Consider the following 21,761-nt stretch of genomic DNA (forward strand, 5'->3'; position numbering starts at 1 on the left):
TTGTAGATAAGGGATCCACAATAAAATGGATGAATTACTACACTCTTATAAGTAGCAAACCATAATCATATTTTACTTTCAAATTGACATTTATGCAGTAAGATAAAAAATTGTGCTTAAGAATGTAGTTGCTATAATTTATTCAGTTTGCCAGTAAAAAGTAGAGTAATAGAGTCTGTCAAATTTGTCTCTATGGGCTTTAGACGCTTCCTTTTCAACTACAAAGTAGAGAATGACTCTAGGGAAAAGCATTTGCTTTATACCAGCTGAAATCCGTGTGTGGGAGTGCAAGCAGTGCTGCTGCCAATTCATCTCTCAATAGAATGCAATTGCTTACTCTTATACTTGGCAGGGATGGAAGAATTGATACGATCTTAACATTCAAGTTGGGCACGGCAAAACAAGCTTACCATGCAGTGTGCAATGCACGAAAGTGAGCGTTCAGAACTCATAAAATGAACTAATACTACACAACCAATTTAGTGGCAATCAAATTAGTATAACATAGCAGGTAAACAGCCCCAAGTCCTGTTCAAGCGTATATTATATAATTCAGAAAATGTGTTTATCAGTTCTCTATGTTATGACATATCTATGCCAATGCCGGAGCACCATTCGAGTTAAGGCTGGGCGATTTTGCCTAAAAATAAAATCTAGATTTTTTTTCAACACTTTGGGCGATTTTCGATTTGAATCTCGATTGTCTTGCTTTTTTCCCCGTTTAACTAATACCAAGAGATAATTTAATAACTTTAACATATTACTATTATAATTGTACATAACTTCACAACTTTTAACCTCTGCAGATGCTTTTTTTTTTATATCAGAATTACAATTGGAGAACTGTCTAACTAATTGATTATAACTGGTGTTCACCAGCAGGGAACAGGTTACTAGAATATATATTTATTGCTGCGCTGCGTGCACTAACATCCCACTCTACCCGTCACAACCTCAGCTGGTCTCCGGCATTGCAGACGAGAACAGAGTAAATTGCAATAGGGCCAGGCAGATATCACCGGGCGGGCACGCTGGGGTGAGGTGACATTATAGTGTCTGAAGTTTGAGCAGGACCCTGTGCAGTAACGGCCCCACCATCCGGTGTTAAATTAGATTAAAAAGGGGTTGTGTCACAAAACATATGTATCCCCTATCCACAGGATAGGGGATACTTGTGATCGCTGGGGGTCCTACCGCTGGGACCCCAAGCTTTAGGAGAAAGGGGGACCGATGTTGCTTTCGGACACACAAGCCAGACACAGACCCCGGAAGTCTCATGCTTCTCTTGGAGCACGTCGGGGGAATTTCAGTCCCCCATTCTCCTTATCGCTGGGGGCCTCAGCGGTCAGGCCCCCAGCAATCACACATGCATCCCCTATCCTGTGGATAGGGGCTACACGTGTTTTGTGACACAACCCCTTTAAGATCATTTAACACCCCATGGTGGGGCTCACTCTTCAGACACTATAATGTCATCTCGCCCCAGAGTGCCTGCTAGGGGCCCTTTAAGGCCGGATTCACATGACCGTGATTGGACCATGAAAAACGGTCCGTGTGTCTACTGGATTTCCTGGCCCGATCACGGTACATATGAACAGGACTCCTGGAATCGGTTATTTAGGCTGCAGTCACACAACAAAAAATAAAAAATTGGCCATTAAAAACTGATTAATTGGCAATTTTCATGTTCATTTTGCATCAGTGTCTCCAAATTCTCATCCATTTCCAGTCCTTCTGTCAGTTTTGTCATGGCCGTTAAAAAAATTAAAATAAATAAATAAAGAAAAAAGGGGGATGGATGTCATGTCAGGTTTTTTTTGTCCCAATCCCCTGAAAACACTGCAGTGCCCATGTAGATAATGCTGCAACGTCTCTGTACATAGTGCCAATGTAGATAGTGCCATACCCCCTTGTAGATTGTAGCAACTCTCCTCCCTTGTTGATCGAACCCCCCCCATCTTCTTGTAGATACCACTAGAAGCTGAATCCACGGCCAGAGGCTGCCAACGCTTTGGCTGGAGATTGAGCTCCAAGTGGGAGCTACTGTGGTGCGATCTACAAGAGAGGGGGTGGGGGTGCGATCTGCAAGGGGGTGGTATCTCTCTATACTAGGAGTCCCTGCTTTCCCGCGGAACTGCTGTTTCACACTATCATTTTGTTCAGAACAGCAGTTCTGTAGGGAAGCAGGGACAGAACGGGGTGGAGCTTCCTCCTGAAACACGGTGCGAGAGTCCTTGAGGGGCGAATTCATTTGATTAACCGCCCAGCCCTAATTTAAAGAGGCTCTGTCACCAGATTTTCAAACCCCTATCTCGTATTGCAGCAGATCGGCGCTGCAATATAGATTACAGTAACGTTTTTTTTTTTTTCAAAAACGAGCATTTTTGGCCAAGTTATGAGCATTTTTATATTTATGCAAATGAGCCTTTCTTAAAGGAACAGTGTCATCACAAAAAAAAAATGTCATATGTTCAAGAGGTTAGTGCTTTATTAAAAACGTTTATATTTATTTGTGTGTTTGTGTTTTACTTTTTCTTATTTTTACACTTTTTCTTCCCTATGGGGGCTGCCATTTTTTGTTCCATTTCTGTGTGTGTCGATTAACGACACATACAGACATGGAACACGGCAGCCACAGTCCCATAGGGACTGCGAACGGCTCCCGTCCCATTCACTTGTGTGTACGGCGTCTGTGTGGGAACTGCGCATGCGCCGCTCCCACACAGTCCAATTTGAAATTGGCGCCGTCCGGCGCCATTTTCCTGTGGACCAGAAGTCGCGGCCGGACAGTAATATTACTACTTCCGGTCGCGGCTTCCGGACTTGTGCACTTGGACCAGCGGCAGCAGACGGAGCGGACGGGCCGGAGGGAGCCGCGGCGGCAGGAGCAGGTAAGAGATTTCAATGTATGTTCGTGTTTGTGTGTGTTTACTACTGTATGTAAACCTACTACACTGTGTGTTAGCTCAAAAAAAGGCGACAGTGTAGGAGGTTACACCGTTCAAACCCCTCGTTTATCCCGGCACTAGCCAGGATAAAGGAGGGGGGATGCTGAGAGCTCACTAGAGCGAGGGCTTTTTACCCAATTTTGCAGCAGAAAAGCTATGTGGTTGCTTTACCACATTCTTTTGGGAATGGCTCCATCTAGTGACCAGAAATGGTAAATACTATAAATTTGAATCCAATTTATAATATTTCCTGACTCGTGAAAAAAAATAAAAAAAAATTTGAACAATGTTTAATCACCCACACACTAAATGTTTAATTTAAAAAAAAACAAACATGTTTTTCTGGCAACACATTGCCTTTAAGTACAACTGGGCGTGTATTGTGTGTACATCTGGGCGTTTTTACTTGTTTTACTAGCTGGGCGTTGTGAATAGAAGTGTATGATGCTGACGAATCAGCATCATCCACTTCTCTTCGTTAACACACAGCTTCTGGCAGTGCACAGACAGCGTGTTCTCGAGAGATCACGCTGTGATGTCACTTCCTGCCCCAGGTCCTGAATCGTGTCGGACGAGCGATGACACATCGGCACCAGGGGCTACAGTGGATTCTGCAGCAGCATCGGCGTTTGCAGGTAAAAAAAAAAAAATAGCATCCTCCATGAACACATGTGCCTTTCCTTGTTCCTATAGAAGTTCACCTTGCTCAGGCTCAGATAGTAGATCCCATGCTCAAAAGGTTTGGCCTCCAGTACCAAAGAAGCACTGCAAAATTTCTACTAAAAGACAGACCAGTAATTGCTCGCTTGTGTGATTTCTCCCTAAACGATTTACCTTTATCTCCATTTTTAGTTAGTGGCAAAAGGCTTAAAGAGGCTCTGTCACCACATTATAAGTGCCCCATCTCCTACATAAGGAGATGGGCGCTGTAATGTAGGTGACAGTAATGCTTTTTATTTAAAAAAAAACGATCTTTTTTCACAAAGTTAGGAGCGATTTAAGAAGTGTCAGGACATGAGTACACATGACGTCCAGGCTGGATTTCATGTGTATTCATTATCAGGACACTGCAGTAATGTTAGAGTTTGTGTATGAGGCTGCACATAGTGATATATCTATATCGCTAGTGCAGTGTAAATGAATGGAGAGGAATGCATGATGCCGATTGGTCAGCGTCATGCACTCCTCTGTACAACGCCCACTTGGTCGAAAGTAAAAGTACGCCCACTTGGGCATTAAGAAAGCTCATTAGCATAAACTTAAATCGCTCCTAACTTTGTGAAAAAAGATCGTTTTTTAAATAAAAAGCATTACTGTCACCTACATTACAGCGCCAATCTCCTTATGTAGGAGATAGGACACTTCTAATGTGGTGACAGAGTATCTTTAAAGGGAAGGTGTCCTGAAAAAAAAAATTTTTTTATATGTTATTGCTTTTAGTATGTTATTAAAATTAATTTTTGTTGTACTTTTTTCTTTTTACTTTTCTATGGGGGCTGCCATTTTTTTTTTCCGATCTCGATTAACGACACATACAGAGATGGAATACGGCACATACATCCCCATAGAGAATGCGAACAGGAGCCGTTCCATTGACTATAGCGTACGCCGTCTGTGTGGGAACGGCGCCATTTTCATGTGGACCGGAAGCCGCGGCCGGACAGTAGGATGACTACTTCCGGTCGTGGCTTCTGTCCATATGTTCAGAAGCAAGGACTTGGAGTGGAGGGAGGGAGCGGAGGCAGTGACAGGAGCAGGTAAGTTATGTTTGTGTATTTATGTTCGTGTTATACTGTATCTAATCCTCCAACACTGTGCATTCGCTCAAAAAATGGCGGCACACAGTGTAGGAGATTTGAACATTCAACCCCCTCCTTTCTCCTGGCACTACCCAGGAGAAAGGAGGGGGGATTGTTTGAGGACACTAGAGCGAGTGGGTCTTCTCCAATTTTGCAGCATAAAGCAATGAGGTTGCTTTACCACATGCCAATGCTGCAATTTTGGGAATTGCTCCCTCTAGTGACCAGCACATTGAAATGTTATAAATTAGAATCTAATTTATAATATTTCCTGACTTGTGAAAAAATTAGAACAATGTGTAATCATTTATATACTAAACAGTTTAACAAAAAAAAAAAAAAAAAAATATATTTTTCTAGCGACAAATTCCCTTTAACCTATAGCCCATTCTGATAGTAATAAACATTGACATGCTTTCTGCAACTCTTCCATAATCGAGTAAAAGCTTTTACCCACACGAAGCATTAACCAGATTGTAAATACTCAAAGTACTTAATGCATTTCTCAACCCACTAGAAATCTTGTCGAAGAGGTCTTTACCATAAGTCTGTATGAACATGAGGAAGTTCATGGGAACAATGAAACTATATAATGGGAACATTACAACTGGCAATTTAAAACAGTAGACTGTTTCTGAACGGTTACTAATTTCCATTTTGTTTGGCTTGGGGTATTCACGAAAAGCTACATGAAAACTTGTGGCCCATTGTATCTGAAGAGTGAATTTCAAACTAAATTCATCATAATTTTTTCCAACATAGCTGTGGATAGACGGCCAGAAGAGTCACATGGAAAACTATGCTTTTTCGATTGAGTTCATGTGGCTCCTCCATTGTGTTTTTGTAAGCGTTGAAAGCTTCAGGTGAGGATATTTGATACCGGTCGGTTGGGTTAAGCAGCATTAATACATCCTCTCATCAGGTCCCTTGAACAATACCGCTTGAACAATAAATGTGGGTTAAAGGATTTATATTCACAAGCGAGTTTTACATTTCACCTTAATGATCTACATTCTTTCCTTGTATACCATGTCATTCTAAAAAAAATAAAATACAGATAAAAGTTTATATGCCCTCAGGGATCATAATCTCATGAAAAAGTAAAACATTTGGATAACCTAGCAGCAGAGCACGAGATCTAGGGCGAGAGTCTGGCAGGTTTGACAACCTAGTATCAGTTTCCAAACTAGGTCAAATGACCATTGAAAATCAGGTTTTATAGGCATTTCTTTATATGGAGATCTAGAACCATTCGCAACAAAAATTCCCGCCTTCCCAGAAGTATCTGCCATTGAGCGTAAGATTAGTCCTGTCACCAATAAGCATTCACAAAGAATTATCTTGTTCTTATGCAGTTACATGAAAATCTTGTGCAGATAAGCTATGAGCTGAAAGTCTTGATTCCAGACCGACATGGGTGTATCTAGAGAAGCCTTGCGGAACCAAGTCCTGGGGCAGATAATGGTCTAGAAGATTAAAAATATTATTATTACACGCTCAATTTCTAAAACATGAAAAGTTTTGGTAAATAGCATTAGGCCAAGATTAGGTCCTCACGCCTTTGTCCTAGTAGCAAACACGCAATGTAGAACTTTTAGGTTGGCCACTACTTCCGTCATAAATAACCACAGCATATTGGAAAAGGCTTTCAACATAGAAATCCATTTTCTTTCTACTGTACCTCAATTTTGAAAACCTGAACATATTACTGGAACTCTGCAATAAATATGTAAATGCATAAGAAAATAGTGGTGATTGGAGACATGTTAATATTAAGACCAATTATTTACTTAGTGCAATCTTATAATGCGTATGACCCACATGATAAGATCTAAGGAACCAAACAGGCTCTACCACCATGTACTACAGCATGGCTTATACATTTTGAGTAATGTCTACCAGATTACCACATTCTAGCTCACCAGGAGGCATTTCACAGAGTTTTACTGGACTGCACTTTATTAGAACAGTGTGACCTCTTCTCATGAATACCTGAACCCGGTTAAGATATTTCCTATAGATATAGCCCCCTCTATAGTTTGACAAGACAGCAGAAGTTCTTGCTTTTCATAGATGACTTCAGTCACGGTGAATAGTGTTGCAGTCTACTGGGAATAGAGCAGCATATTAAAAAAAAAAACACACACACACACACACACACACACACACACACAACTATAAGCAATGGCCATTAAAAATGCAGTTCTTGAGCATCTGTGTCCACCAGAGAATGAAGTTTGTAAATAAGTGGTTTAATAATAAAGTAGCTAGAGATAGTATTTACAATGTGCCATAAATGCATTCACATCCCAGATCAAGCTTCATAATAGTGGATAATGTATGACAGCGCTTACTGACTTAAAGCTTGCAGGCCACAATTGTAAACTTCTTTAGAAGAATTAGGTCTCTGGGCTGTCCCACAGGCTTAAGGATATTGCACGGTTCTATATATACTATGCTTGGACATGGTATGGGGCATACCTGTTTTAAAAGAGGACAGTGAGACTAAACATTTTACATACCAAATGAATGCTCAGCACGTATCTATGCACAGCAAAGGTCATATGTGGAAGTCTAAACTGGATGGTTGCAAGCAAGCCAAAACCACACTGATGGAAAAAGTCCTTGTTTCTATGGGAGATGAAGTGTTCTTGGTTTACCGAAAATCAATTATCTATATTAGTAACTAAATCTGACTTGGTGACAATCTGTACAATCTTCAGTTGACTATGTGAGATACAACATGTGCCTATTACACAATTATTGAACAGAGCCGATTTACAAGTTCTCTAGCGAGTAAGAACACGTTCAAAATGCCACAATCTATATATAAAAATAAAAAGCATAAAAAAGTGGAGTAACAATGGGATGGGCCTGTTTATTTAACACATCCTAGAAGATAATTGGTTCAGACAAGATTAATAGTTTCTCTCTTTTAATTATGTAAAGTGCCATTGGGACTAATTTTCCTGTTTAATAACCACACCCAAGTACTTTGTACTCTATATGTTTTCTTCAGAGTGAGGAGAGCCTGACCACCTCCAATGCAAAAATAGTTATCAGGAAATGTTACGTAAGCTGCTTCTCATTCACAGGACATACCCAAAATATCTATAGTACTGACTTAACACTGGGGTGTACGCAGACAGTCTTAAATGAAAACACCATTCTGGGACTAGTTTTTCCATACATAGGCTAAGTTATTTAACATTTCTAGGACTAGTAGTTCCTTACATAGGCTTAGCTAATACACCATTCTAGGACTAGTAGCTTCTTACATAAGCTTAGCTAGTACACCCTTCTAGGACTAGTAGTTCCTTACATAAGCTTAGCTAGTACACCCTTCTAGGACTAGTAGTTCCTTACATAAGCTTAGCTAGTACACCCTTCTAGGACTAGTAGTTCCTTACATAAGCTTAGCTAGTACACCCTTCTAGGACTAGTAGTTCCTTACATAAGCTTAGCTAGTACACCCTTCTAGGACTAGTAGTTCCTTACATAAGCTTAGCTAGTACACCCTTCTAGGACTAGTAGTTTCTATCCCAAGCCGTTACAATGGTTTAGTGCATTGCATTTATCTTTTACAAGGACATGAAAAGAACCTATGACTTTGATAACTGATAACTTCTGTAGGCTCAACCGCATTGTGCACACAAGGTCACCCACCAGATGTGGGGCAGAAGATATCTTTGGTCATTATAGACCGGAGGTAAATTGTACCTCTCACCTCTGCACATTCCTGCTTTGATGGTAACTCTGGCAAAGTTGCATATGTAGATGCAACCTTTCGTCCTATGCTACTTCAAAGTCATTCTGCACAAATGCATATTTAAGCATTATAAAATCATGTCACTTATTACTAGTATGGTCTATAAATCCAGGAAGTATGCAGCGGAATCCTTAATTTCAGAGGATTGCTGAACAGAAAAGCTTATCAGCTAGGAAATGTAAATCAAGCTCAAACACTCCAGACTTGTGAACGACTGGCATTTCACTGTTTATTTAATAGAATACCTGCACCCTAGGCGGTTTATTAGGGATGGCCTTGCTGATAGTTTCATTCAGAGTGCACACAGACATCAGACAGGACTGTCAGCTTCCTAGTGACAGATATTACAGTAAACATCAGACACTGCACTAAATCAATGCCACCGCCAGCCCTACACATAGTAGAAGCAGGACTTCTGCATATAAAAAGGAACGGTCAAATACAATTCAATCCTAATTGACAAATATAATGCTATATTACAGTAATATAATCTCAATTTTAAGCGAGTTATACTCCAGTATAAAAAAGGAAACTATGTGATTAATGCTGTACTCAAATTTATGGTCACTTTACACTCAGTAAAGCAGAATAAAACACATTACTAGTTTTAAGTGTCATTTAATGTCAGTCAATGCCTATAATGCAGTTCCAAAATTACTATTCTGCCACCTATGAACACCCACTGAGCAAGGAGTATGAATAGGTCTTTAAAAAATAGAAACAGTCATATCTACAGTATAACAGTAACCTACATAGATCACAAGTTTACACAACACCCAGGAAGCTTTCATTTATTGACCTCTGGGTGTAAAATCTGACAATCTGAACATTCCTGAAAACTTCTGACATAATTAAAAGAAATCCACACACAGCCACAAGGCAAATGTAACTTGATAATACTATGAACCAGGTTTTTAATAAAAATCATACAGATTACAGTGCTGAATTGGTCAGGTTCTGCAGAACATATTGTTGCATTATTTAATTCACAATATAATACAACCACAGAGAGTTAAATGACAAAGTCATTCCGACTACATCAGTGCGTGTATTGGTCGCTGCAGGGTACACTACATATCCAGTGAGTTGGGGACAATCAATGTACATTTCAGAGATTTGCAGACCATATATTACTGCGTCTTTCCATGATAAAGGATATTCAGCTGAAACTCTAAAAAGGTGCAAGAAGAATTCTAAGCAGGACCATAGCCAAATAAATCTCAAAAGCACAACAGCAGACTACAAATAGCAACAAGACAGTCCTTCCTTGGGAAGAAGAAAAAAAAAAAAAGAACAAGTTTCCTGCTGAGATATCCAGCCAGTGCTGTGTGCCAATAGTCCAGAGCAACCAGTGCTCTATGGCTGGACACCTAACTCAAGGTGCACTTTATTGCTCCTCCAGGAGGCTCTGCTGCCTGCACTGCTGTCCTGACATGCAGGCAATGATAGATCTTTAACCCTGGACCTCTAGGCTTGTAACAGCATATTGTGCACCACGTTTTCTCCTATTAAGGAATAAGGCTATGTTCACACTAGGGTTAAAAACTGCATGTGTCCTGCAGCATAACATCTCCACTGAGGGATGGCTCCGTCTGCATCTCTGCTATATGTCAGTTGGCAGCTACTTACTTTTGTCTTCTTCATAAGGAAAGGATGGAGCTCTCCAGTTCAGGTAGCTTGTATAATATCCGTTTAGCTGTTGTGGAGCCCCAGCATATTTGAGCTAATCCGTGCATTGGCTTTCCCTGTACAGTAGTGATGATAAACACTGAATCACTTTGCAGTAATCCTCTCTCATAGTCACTTCGTGGGATTGTGCACTCTGATCCCAATCACTAGTTATATAGCAGCCTTCCCCCTCCTGCTCATCCAGCCTGCTGCCACGCCTGCTGCTTTCTTATTGGGATTTGTTAACACATTACAATCCCAGGCACAGAGATAAAACTGATCTGTACAACCTAGAACAAGTGCACCAATTGATCTGCATGTAAATAATTCACAGGTCACATACTAGGCATATTAGCATTCCACTTTATTGTAATGTATTGCAGCATAATTCATTTTTTATTAATCACTTTCATATACTGAAAGTCATCAGCAAAAGCATTCTGATATTGGTCCTGTTGTAGGTGTGTGTGTGTGTGCCTCACAATCTGTGTACAGCACTGTGGAATATGTTGGTGCTATATAAAGGAATATAAATAAAGTATATAATAATAACAACACATGCATTCTTATGGAATTGTTGTTGTTGTTGTTTTTGTTGTTGTTGTTGCTGTTTTTATTATCACAATATTTTATAATAGCTGTAAAAATACCAGAAAATAATGGATTGTAGACATTATTACTACTGCCGCTAATGATGATGATAAACAAAGATACCAATTTATGAATATATTACTGATCAAGTGTGGCAAGTAGTTTTAGGGTATATTCATCCATGGCAGATTTGTTGCAGACATTTCTGCAACTGTCTCATATATCTGAATAGGGCTTGGAGAAAACCTTGTGCATGCTGCAAAAACAACCCCATTTAGATGTATGGAACTGAATTCGCAAAAATTTCTACCACAAATCTGCCACGTGTGAATATACCCTTAATATCTCTGCTCTTATCTGTGTGTAATGGAAGACGTAATGGTAGCCATACCCAGTTGAAAAAGGAACAGATATAGCTGAATAGAACAAATACCCCAAAATAGAGAAAAAAATAATTATATTTGGGTTAGGAATACACACGGCGTGTTCAGGGCGGATACGCTGCGTCAAGCTGCGCACCGTATCCACCCTGAATACCGCAGGGAATGCCATCCGAAAAATCGCACCACATTGTAAAAAAAAACTTTCATACTTACCCCCTCCCACTTCTCTGCCGCAGTCCAGCCTCCTGGGATGATGTTGCAGGTCATGTGATTGCTGCAGCCTGTGACTGACTGCGGCGGTCACATGGGATGAAACGTCATCCCAGGAGGCTGGACTGGAGAAGGAGCAGGGAACTCTGGGTAAGTATAACTTTATTTTTATTTTTCTTACGTGCCATTTTTGCGGCGGAATCGCTGTGGTTCTGCCACAAATGTCGCAACACAGACCACTTTGTTGCGGGTTTAAGCACCCAATTGAATTCAATGGGAAAACCCGCAACAGAAGAGCTGTGATTCCGCAGCATTAATTGACACGCTGCGGTTGAAGAAACCGCACTGCAGGTCAATTTACGTGCATTTTTTTTAGTTGCATTTTTCTGCAGTGGAGACAAGATTTGTTGAAATCTCACCAACACTGCTGCTATTGTAATACGCTGCAGATTTTCCGCAATTAATCTGTTGTGGAAAATCCACAGTGTTTACGCTGTGTGTGTTTATACCCTTATAGAATCTATTTTTATTTCATGGTATAATAATGTTATTTATAAACGAAACATATTATTATTATTATTATTATTCAAAACTTTTTTTTCACTGTATGGCAGTTATTAAAAAAACAAAAAATATATAACCGGTTTGCTATATCTAAATAATCCAACTTCTCCTTTTATTAGGATCTGCACCATTATATTGTAGTAAATAGTATAGTAAGGCCTCGTGCACACTTACGTCACAGTTTTCACGGCCGCTTTTGACGGGTCCGTGAACCCGTTTTAGCGGCCGTGTGGTTTCCGTGTGCACTCCGTGTTTCCGTTTCCGTGCGCCGAGCATGGTACTGTCCAGGGTGACAGTACCATGCTCAGCGAGCGGAAAATAAAATTTTAATGTAATAAAAAAAAATTTAAAAAAAATAAGTTCATACTTACATTCCTCCTGTCCGGCCTCCAGCGATGACGTTCAATCCATGTCGCCGCTGCAGCCAATCACAGGCTGCCGCGGCCGCTGCAGCCAATCACAGGCTGCCGCGGCCTCTGACAACCAATCACAGGCTGCCGCGTCACAAAAGAAGGTCGGACTGGAGGAAGAAGAGGGACTCGTCACCAAGACAACAACCGGGTACGTATGAAATGCTTTTTATTTTATTTTTAATCAGCAGCCTCTTTTCTCTATCAGTTATTGATAGAGACAAGTGGCTGCCGATTAGTGTAATATTTTTCTAATGTTTTTCTGCCCGCCCGGCGGTTGCTAGGCAACGGCTCCGTCACACACGGGCGGCCCCATTGACTTGCATGGGCCTCACGGTCACGGAATCCCGGACCAAAGTAGGACATGCTCTACTTTGGATCGTAAAGGAGCAACGGACCGTCAAAAAAACTGAAGTGTGCATGGCCCCATTGAAATGAATGGGTTCAGTGTGCTATCAGTGACAAAAACGGATAGCACCCTGAAGGAAAAAACTGAATTGTGCATGAGGCCTAAGAGAGAGCAGGGTATTCATGAAACAGTGTTTGCGTCCTCGGCCCAGTTCATACAGCGTTTTTTGGCACTGATTTTGAAGAGGAAACGTGTCAGAATCAGCTCCTAAAATCGCTCCTAATCTCCCTTTATTGATTACAATGGGAGGTAGAGACTTTTTTATTCCCAGGCGGTTTTTGAATGCTCATGGAAATAAAAGAATCATGCTCTATCTTGTAGCGGTTTCCACCTCAGAACCTTTATTGAAATCTACAGTAGGTAGAAAAAAAGCATTAATTTGGAGCGATTTTTGACACTGTTTTTTGCTTTTGCCTAATTAAAAAGACGTGCCAAGGAACGCATTAAAATCATGTAAAAAAACACTTGCATTTCAAAATTTGCCCGAAAAATCATAAGAAAATGTTGAGGCAAATTTTGTCTGCTTGTCAAAAAACGCTGTGTGCACATACCCTAATGCCCCTTCACATCTCGTTATTGCCTTCCATTGGAGGTATACGTCGGGAGAACTGAAACGTATCCTACTATATAGGCATACAGTGAGATACGTCACCCCAAACTGACCCTTCTTCCTCGGGCAGAGTTCTACCTGATGCTCCGGTTGACATGTGTCCAATATTTGCAACTCAATATTTATTGGCCAGAGTTTATCGTTTTTAGAAATATCACACATGTGGCCCTAGTCTGATACTGGACTGAAATACAGGCATCGGAATTGAAGGAGCAACTAGTGGATTTTGGGGCCTCATTTTTATTAGAACGTACTTTAGGCACCATGTCAGTTTTGAAGAGGTCTTGTGGTGCCAAAACAGTGGAAACACCCAAAAGTGACTCCATTTTGGAAACTACACCCCTTAAGGAATTTATCTAGGGGTTTAGTGAGCATTTTGACCCCACATTTTTTTTTATTTTTTGCTGAATTTATTGGAATTAGGCCATGAAAATGAAAATCTACATTTTTTTTTTTGAAAACACATAGACACTTTTAATTTTTACAAAGAGTATAGGAGAAAAAGCACCACAACATTTCTAACCCAATTTCTCCAGATTATGGCAATACCCCATATGTGGTAATAAACTGCTGTTTGGACACGCGGCAGGCCTCAGAAGTGAAGGAGTACCATTTGGCTTTTGGTGCTCAAGTTTTACTGGAATGGAATTTGGGTGCCATGTCGCATTTGCAAAGCCCCTGAGGGACCAAAACAGTGGAAACCCCCCAAAAGTCACCCCATTTTGGATACTGCACCCCTTATGGAATTTATCTAGGGTCATTGTGTGCATTTTGACCACTCAAGTTTTTTTGCTGAATTTATTGGAATTAGGCTGGAAAAAGGAAAATCTGAATTTTTTCAAATAAAATGTCGTTTTAGATCAGATTTTTTAATTTTCACAATATATAAAGAGGAAAAAAGCAATTCAACATTAAATCAAAGTCTACTGAGCACAGTAATACCGCACATGTGGTCAAAAACTGCTGTTTGGACCCACGACAGGGCTTAGAAGGGATGGTGCGCCATTTGGCTTTTGAAGCACAGATTTAAATGAAATGGCTTTCGGGCACCTTGTCGTATTTGCAAAGTCTTTGAGGTGCCTGGACATACAACTTTTCTGCTTGAACATTTTGACAGGAATGTGGAGTGAAATACACCATGCACATTTTTAGGTGTAATTTTGTGATTTGCACAGCATTGGCTCACATATGCAGAGTCACTGATCTAATAATGCAGATCTTGTTGGGAATGTCAATCTTCGTGAAAACTTCGGTAACAGTGATCATAATATAGTTACATTTTACCTATACTGTAAAAAACAAACGCAGGCTGGGAGGGCAAAAACATTTAATTTTAAGAAAGCCAATTTCCCCAGGATGAGGGCTGCAATTCAGGATATGGACTGGGAAGAACTAATGTCAAATAATGGAACAAATGATAAATGGGAGATTTTCAAATCTACTTTGAGTTATTATAGTGCAAAATTTATTCCTATAGGTAACAAGTATAATCGACTCAAATTAAACCCCACATGGCTTACACCTTCTGTGAAAGGGGCAATACATGACAAAAAAAGGGCATTTAAAAAATACAAATCTGAGGGTACAGCTGTAGCCTTTGTAAAATATAAAGAGCTTAATAAAATCTGTAAAAATGTAATAAAATTAGCAAAAATACAAAATGAAAGGCAGGTGGCCAAGGATAGTAAAACAAATCCCAAAAAATTCTTCAAGTATATAAATGCTAAAAAGCCACGGTCTGAACATGTAGGACCCCTAGATAATGGTAATGGGGAGTTGATCACAGGGGATCAAGAGAAGGCAGAGTTACTAAATGGGTTCTTTAGCTCTGTATATACAACTGAAGAAAGAGCAGCTGATGTAGCCGCTGCCAGTGCTGTTAATATATCAGTTGATATACTGAATTGGATGAATGTAGAGATGGTCCAAGCTAAATTAAATAAAATAAATGTGCACAAGGCCCCGGGACCAGATGGGTTACACCCTAGAATTCTTAAAGAGCTTAGTGCAGTTATTTCTGTCCCCCTTTTTATAATATTCAGAGAATCTCTAGTGACTGGTATAGTGCCAAGGGACTGGCGCAGCGCAAATGTGGTGCCTATTTTCAAAAAGGGCTCTAGGTCTTCCCCAGGTAATTATAGACCAGTAAGCTTAACATCCATCGTGGGGAAAATGTTTGAGGGGCTATTGAGGGACTATATACAGGATTATGTGACAATAAATAGCATTATAAGTGACAGCCAGCACGGTTTTACTAAGGACAGAAGTTGTCAAACTAACCTAATCTGTTTTTATGAAAAGGTGAGCAGAAGTCTAGACAGAGGGGCCGCTGTGGATTTAGTGTTTTTGGACTTTGCAAAGGCATTTGACACTGTCCCCCATAGACGCCTAATGGGTAAATTAAGGACTATAGGTTTAGAAAATATAGTTTGTAATTGGATTGAGAATTGGCTCAAGGACCGTATCCAGAGAGTTGTGGTCAATGATTCCTTCTCCGAATGGTCACCGGTTATAAGTGGTGTACCCCAGGGTTCAGTGCTGGGACCACTATTATTCAACTTATTTATTAATGATATAGAGGATGGGATTAATAGCACTATTTCTATTTTTGCAGATGACACCAAGCTATGTAATATAGTTCAGTCTATGGAAGATGTTCATGAATTGGAGGCAGATTTAAACAAACTAAGTGTTTGGGCGTCCACTTGGCAGATGAAGTTTAATGTAGATAAATGTAAAGTTATGCATCTGGGTACCAACAACCTGCATGCATCATATGTCCTAGGGGGAGCTACACTGGCGGATTCACTTGTTGAGAAGGATCTGGGTGTACTTGTAAATCATAAACTCAATAACAGCATGCAGTGTCAATCAGCTGCTTCAAAGGCCAGCAGGATATTGTTGTGTATTAAAAGAGGCATGGACTCGCGGGACAGGGATGTAATATTACCACTTTACAAAGCATTAGTGAGGCCTCATCTAGAATATGCAGTCCAGTTCTGGGCTCCAGTTCATAGAAAGGATGCCCTGGAGTTGGAAAAAATACAAAGAAGAGCAACGAAGCTAATTAGGGGCATGGAGAATTTAAGTTATGAGGAAAGATTGAAAGAATTAAACCTATTTAGCCTTGAAAAAAGACAACTAAGGGGGGACATGATTAACTTATATAAATATATTAATGGCACATACAAAAAATATGGTGAAATCCTGTTCCTTGTAAAACCCCCTCAAAAAACAAGGGGGCACTCCCTCCGTCTGGAGAAAAAAAGGTTCAAGCTGCAGAGGCGACAAGCCTTCTTTACAGTGAGAACTGTGAATCTATGGAATAGCCTACCGCAGGAGCTGGTCACAGCAGGGACAGTAGATGGCTTTAAAAAAGGGTTAGATAATTTCCTAGAACAAAAAAATATTAGCTCCTATGTGTAGAAATTTTTCCTTCCCTTTTCCCTTCCCTTGGTTGAACTTGATGGACATGTGTCTTTTTTCAGCCGTACTAACTAACTATGTAACTATGTAACTATGTAATTTTAAAAAAAAACCTTGGGTAGTAACCTTAGTTTGGAAACTCCACTCCACTCCACAAAGCATTTATCAAGGGGTGTAGTGATCATTCTGACCCCCACCTTTTTTTGGAGGAATGAATACGAAACTGGTGATAGAATTTTGAATTCCATTTTTTTAAAGAGGCCCTTAGGTGTCAGAACATAGAAGCATTCACCAGAAACTATGCAGATCAGAGAACTACATCCCCAAAGTGTTCATCTAGGAGTAAAAGGAGAATTTTTCGTTTTGTTTGGTATTTCGGAGGAATGCCAATTTATCCATGGGCATTTTGATAATAGAAATAATAGAAGAAATGTAAAAAAGATATAATTTTTAATGGAAAAATTGTTAAAGGGGTATACTAGTAAATAATTGTCATTTAATTTAGTAATCAAGGGAGGAATGATAAATCCATGTGTCACACTGATATGTTGTATCCTTCCTGATCCCTCTCTTAGCACAGACATAACATCGCTTTTGGGGTTTACTTTCTTTTGCAGTAGAAGGCACTTCACTGGGGAAATGCTGCCCCCAAGGTACAATCTTGGTGGCCTCACTAGTAGCCCTACTTGCCCCCAATTCCTCCTGATCTCCAAAAATAAAGCATTTTATGACTTTTTTCTCTTGGTAACCAAGAGAGGTTTCCGGATTGTCGGTGCGCTTAAAAAGTACAAAAGAATTGCACATGGCCATTTGAACCAGATGGGCAGCTAATTTTTTGTACCATTATGTGATTTTTCTCATGGCACTATATGGCTGAAACATTTGATCGGATAGGTCAACTCCACACTTATTTTTATTATAATCCTGTATGAATACAGGATTGGAGGTTGTGGTGCTCGCCCCACGTATTAGGACAGGGCTGGAGTCATCGCCATGAATAGAGAATTGTGAAGGTGATATCAAAGAAGGGGTCCTATGTTAACATGTAACTTGGCCTACTAAGTTTTTTGGATTGAATGAGCTTTTGATTTCTGTAAATATGACCTCCTGATGCTGCAAATTCAACAAATTACCATTTTAGTTCTCTTTACAACCTTTAAAATGTTTTGATCTCTGTTGTGCATAATAATTTGAAACAGTGCATTTTGAGTTTTTTACTTCTAAAAAAAAATCTGTTATCATTAGGAGATTTGTGCAATAAAATTTGCATTATACTCCAACGGTTGATGGCTTGAAGATTATACTGACTGTCATTTGCATCGACTATTTAGGAAAATCAGCGAAAAATAACATTTGCATAATAATTTGGAATGCGGTGTAGTCCGATGCTTATGTTACTACTCGGATCGGACATATAGATGTTTCATTCTTGCATTTGACAATGTTTGTCTGTTCATGGTGGTATATATTTTCACTCACATCTACAGCAGGAAGACGGTCGGCTGATGTTCTTTACACTTGCTGGATTTTCTCTCAAGTCTAGGACCAGATTTTGTGTTAATGTTCATTACAGTAACAGTGGTTTGGGTACTACAATATCATTCTCGGAATATGCCATAAATGTTTGATAGATCTGGGTCCATGCTCTGGGATCTGCATCTATCCCCAGAACAGGGTCATGGTGAGGCGGCCACCAGTGAGCCAGCATGGCTCTCACCATTTTGCATTAAGGGAGTTATGGATACAGCCAACCAATGGCATTTATGGCATATCCTGTGGATTTGACATAAATATGTAAGTTGGGAATACCCCGTTAAACTGTGGAATGCCCTACCACAAATGGAAAGCATTTTGAAATCATTAACAGAAGTTAACATGTACATACCAATATATTTTTATTACAGGCAACAACAATGGTTTGGAGAGTTTTTCTCATATTCTTGATAAGGCTGTGCTAAGCATTTCTCCTGTTCCCCTAAAAATGTAGTAAATATATATTAAACAATAGTAAGATGTAGGCTGCCTTTTGCCACGACTAAAGAGCCAATCTGTTTGCATCGCTTGTTAAGGTCAATAGGATCTATAGAGAGTTGTATGCAGGTTTACACTAAGGTAGTGGCAACGGCCAAGATGTTTACGAGTATGTTTGTAGAGCAAATAAGTTCTAACGTCCGCGGTCACAGACCGCAGACTCCTATCATCCTGCAGATGTCTTCCTCCCCAGAGATACCAGCACATGCGGCCGTCCTGTCCTGCATTGCCCTGCAATCAGAAACTTAGCACTTTAGGACTAAACTTTAGCAGTCAGTGTATTAGAACTGTATGCTTTTCTCTTTCTCAGTTATTTATATATATACTGTATGTTAGGAAACGTCCGTTTAAGATTGCCATGACTACTAGTCTAGCTTCTGGGCAGCTCTGGTTTTAGTTGCAGAGCCTATCCCATTTCTCTGTCTTTCTTCCTATCAGATTGAAGGGTGGAGTATTTCAATCTGGTTTAGTTCTGTGTTCTTTGCTTGTGATTCTCCTTGTTTGCATGTGTTTGATCAAGCTCCTGATTATACCCTGTTTTTTGACTTTTTGAACTTTTAGTACAGGACCTCAGCTTGTCTCTGGATTTCCCCTTTGCTTACTGATTTGGACATTCTGCTCTTATCTGGTTTTGACATTTGCACATCCCGATATACTCTAGCTGTGTGATTTGGACTTTCTGTTTATCCTCTGGCTGTCTTGTTATCTGTATATTGCCTGCATTGCACCTCTTGTCCAACACCGAACTCTGTTAAAGCAACCTGGGTTCTATTCCGGCAAATCCAACCTGCCTTGGCGTGGGCTCTGGTGAAGATCATGGAGTAGCCTTAGATTCTGCTGATCAGAGTTGTGATGGATTTTAGGTAGCAGATTTACTTGCACGCTTGTTCCAGACAGTCTTCAGCTGCCTTTGGGGAATCGCTCACATAGCAATTCCACCAACTTTCACTCTGGGAAATGCTCAACTAGTAATTCCATAACACTGTATATAACCTGTTTCTTGTGTATGTGGAGCTGATAAACTGGGGTCTTAATCAGACAAATTTATTTTAGTAGGTAACTTTGACCTCTGATCGTAGTTACATAGTTACATAGTTAGTACGGTTGAAAAAAGACACATGTCCATCTCTGATGAAAGGTCAGTAAAAAAAACTTTGATGACTTCCATGGCAAAAAATATGCAGGGCATAATGAAATGTAGGAAACATTTTAGGAAATTATTTAAAGAGCAATTCCCTTATATACTATTAGTTTCAGAGTAACAGAAGGGAATTTGAAATCCTCAGCAAACAAGCATGTTATTATTACAAAGCATTTATTCCTAAAGGGTTGAATTCCAGAAATAACCCTGAATGATGGTATTACTGCGTATATGATCCCTTTGCATATTCCTATAGATTCACCAAGGGGAACCTCTGGTTAAGGTGTATTCAGGATGCAGATTCTTTTCATATAGAATAAAGCCAAAATACGATGTCATTGTTATTGCTAGTTAGACATCTATTTCTATACTGCAATATATCTACTTGTATTCTGTACCTTCCAATAAGCAGGATAGTCGGACTCGGATGTAGTATGATAGCCATATTTTTACCATTGGAGTCAAAGGAGCCTGGAAAAAAAATTGTATGTATGTGTATGCACTAATGCTTATGTCTGCAAGATATTTGAGTGTATTAATGTCCAAGTGCTCAAGCAGAATCAGCTATCATGCCCACAGGTTTTAACAAGAAGTTTTTCTGACACATATTGCTGAATTTCCTGCCTAACATTGGTGTCGATCGGCCCTTCTCATGACATTAACAACCACTTCAGACACTGACAAAAGGCAGATTGCAGTGAAAAATTGGATCTGACATGTTGGAGTCTCTTTTAATATTCGGGTGCAGACATTAGCAATAAAGTTGTGACAGATGTGCACCCAATCAATAGAAGCGAAGTCCTGATTACAGAACAAGGTAGAAGCCCAGACTAGATCACAGATCATAGCAGAGCAAACACCTCAAAAAAAATCTTCTGGTCCGGCCTCGGTTCTTCTATGTATATTTTACTTTGAAATGTTTATGCTGAAGAAGCATAAATGTGCATAGATCAGCATTTAGTGTGAGCTTAACTAAAGTCAATTTTCTTCACGTGATTGGCAAAAGTGTGGAGGTCCAATGGTTCAGGGTAATGCAACCATAATGCTACAATGATGTGTAACATTTTACCTATGGTTGGAAAAGCTTTTGTGTAGTAAACCAACGAAAAATATTTGGACTGAATTTTGACATCAACCAATTGTTTTGTAGAAGCATAAAACAGTCAGGCTGCATACATTTTGAGACTGTAACAGACTTGTTGAATCTTCAGGCTTCGGCCCCTTCATTATTGCAAAGATCCCAAATATGCCGACCATACAGTTCTATGAGCCCATATGCCTCTGTGTGCCTCCGATTTTAAGTGTACTTCTAGTGGAGAATATGATGCTTCATGACGGCAAAAACACAACATCACAGAAAGTGGCTACAAGTTTGTGCACATGGAATAGTCGTCTATGTGTGCAGTGTCCAATTGGCCCACCAGAAAACCGGATTGTGACACAATAATGGGCCCTAATACAACAGGGACCCAAACATTCAGCAGAAGACAACCTCATTTTAAGCTAATGGAGCCAATCACTTTCCACTAGGAACTATTTCTTATGGATTGATTCCCAAATGACCTATAAGATCTAATTGATGATGCTGTGAGTACAATGATAACAAATATTAAGATAAAATTAAAATTGGAAGTGCACATGTTCTGTATGGATAGAGGGTGGCCTCTCGAAATCATTTTCTCTGGTGGGACCAAGGTACCCAAATCACTGTGTTTGAGCCTTTATCAGGTAGTGGGAAGAAAATCAGAATTTTTCACCCTATTCAAACTGGCTCCTGGGCCCTTTGTTTATTCCCCCATTTA

General features: G+C 39.9%; 1 protein-coding gene across 1 annotated transcript in view; it reads right to left on the bottom strand.

Annotated features, from left to right (window-relative positions):
* Positions 1 to 10,315, bottom strand: part of KITLG (KIT ligand) — a 58,665-nt gene extending 48,350 nt beyond the window's left edge. Inside the window, exon 1 of the mRNA XM_075860095.1 lies at positions 10,146 to 10,315. Within this exon, the coding sequence (XP_075716210.1) occupies positions 10,146 to 10,160 (15 nt within the window). The 5' untranslated portion in view covers positions 10,161 to 10,315. The remainder of the gene's footprint in view (positions 1 to 10,145) is intronic.
* Between the last annotated feature and the right edge of the window lie 11,446 nt (positions 10,316 to 21,761).

This window comes from Rhinoderma darwinii, chromosome 3, assembly GCF_050947455.1.
Source record: "Rhinoderma darwinii isolate aRhiDar2 chromosome 3, aRhiDar2.hap1, whole genome shotgun sequence".
In the NCBI taxonomy this organism is placed as follows: Eukaryota; Metazoa; Chordata; class Amphibia; order Anura; family Rhinodermatidae; genus Rhinoderma; species Rhinoderma darwinii.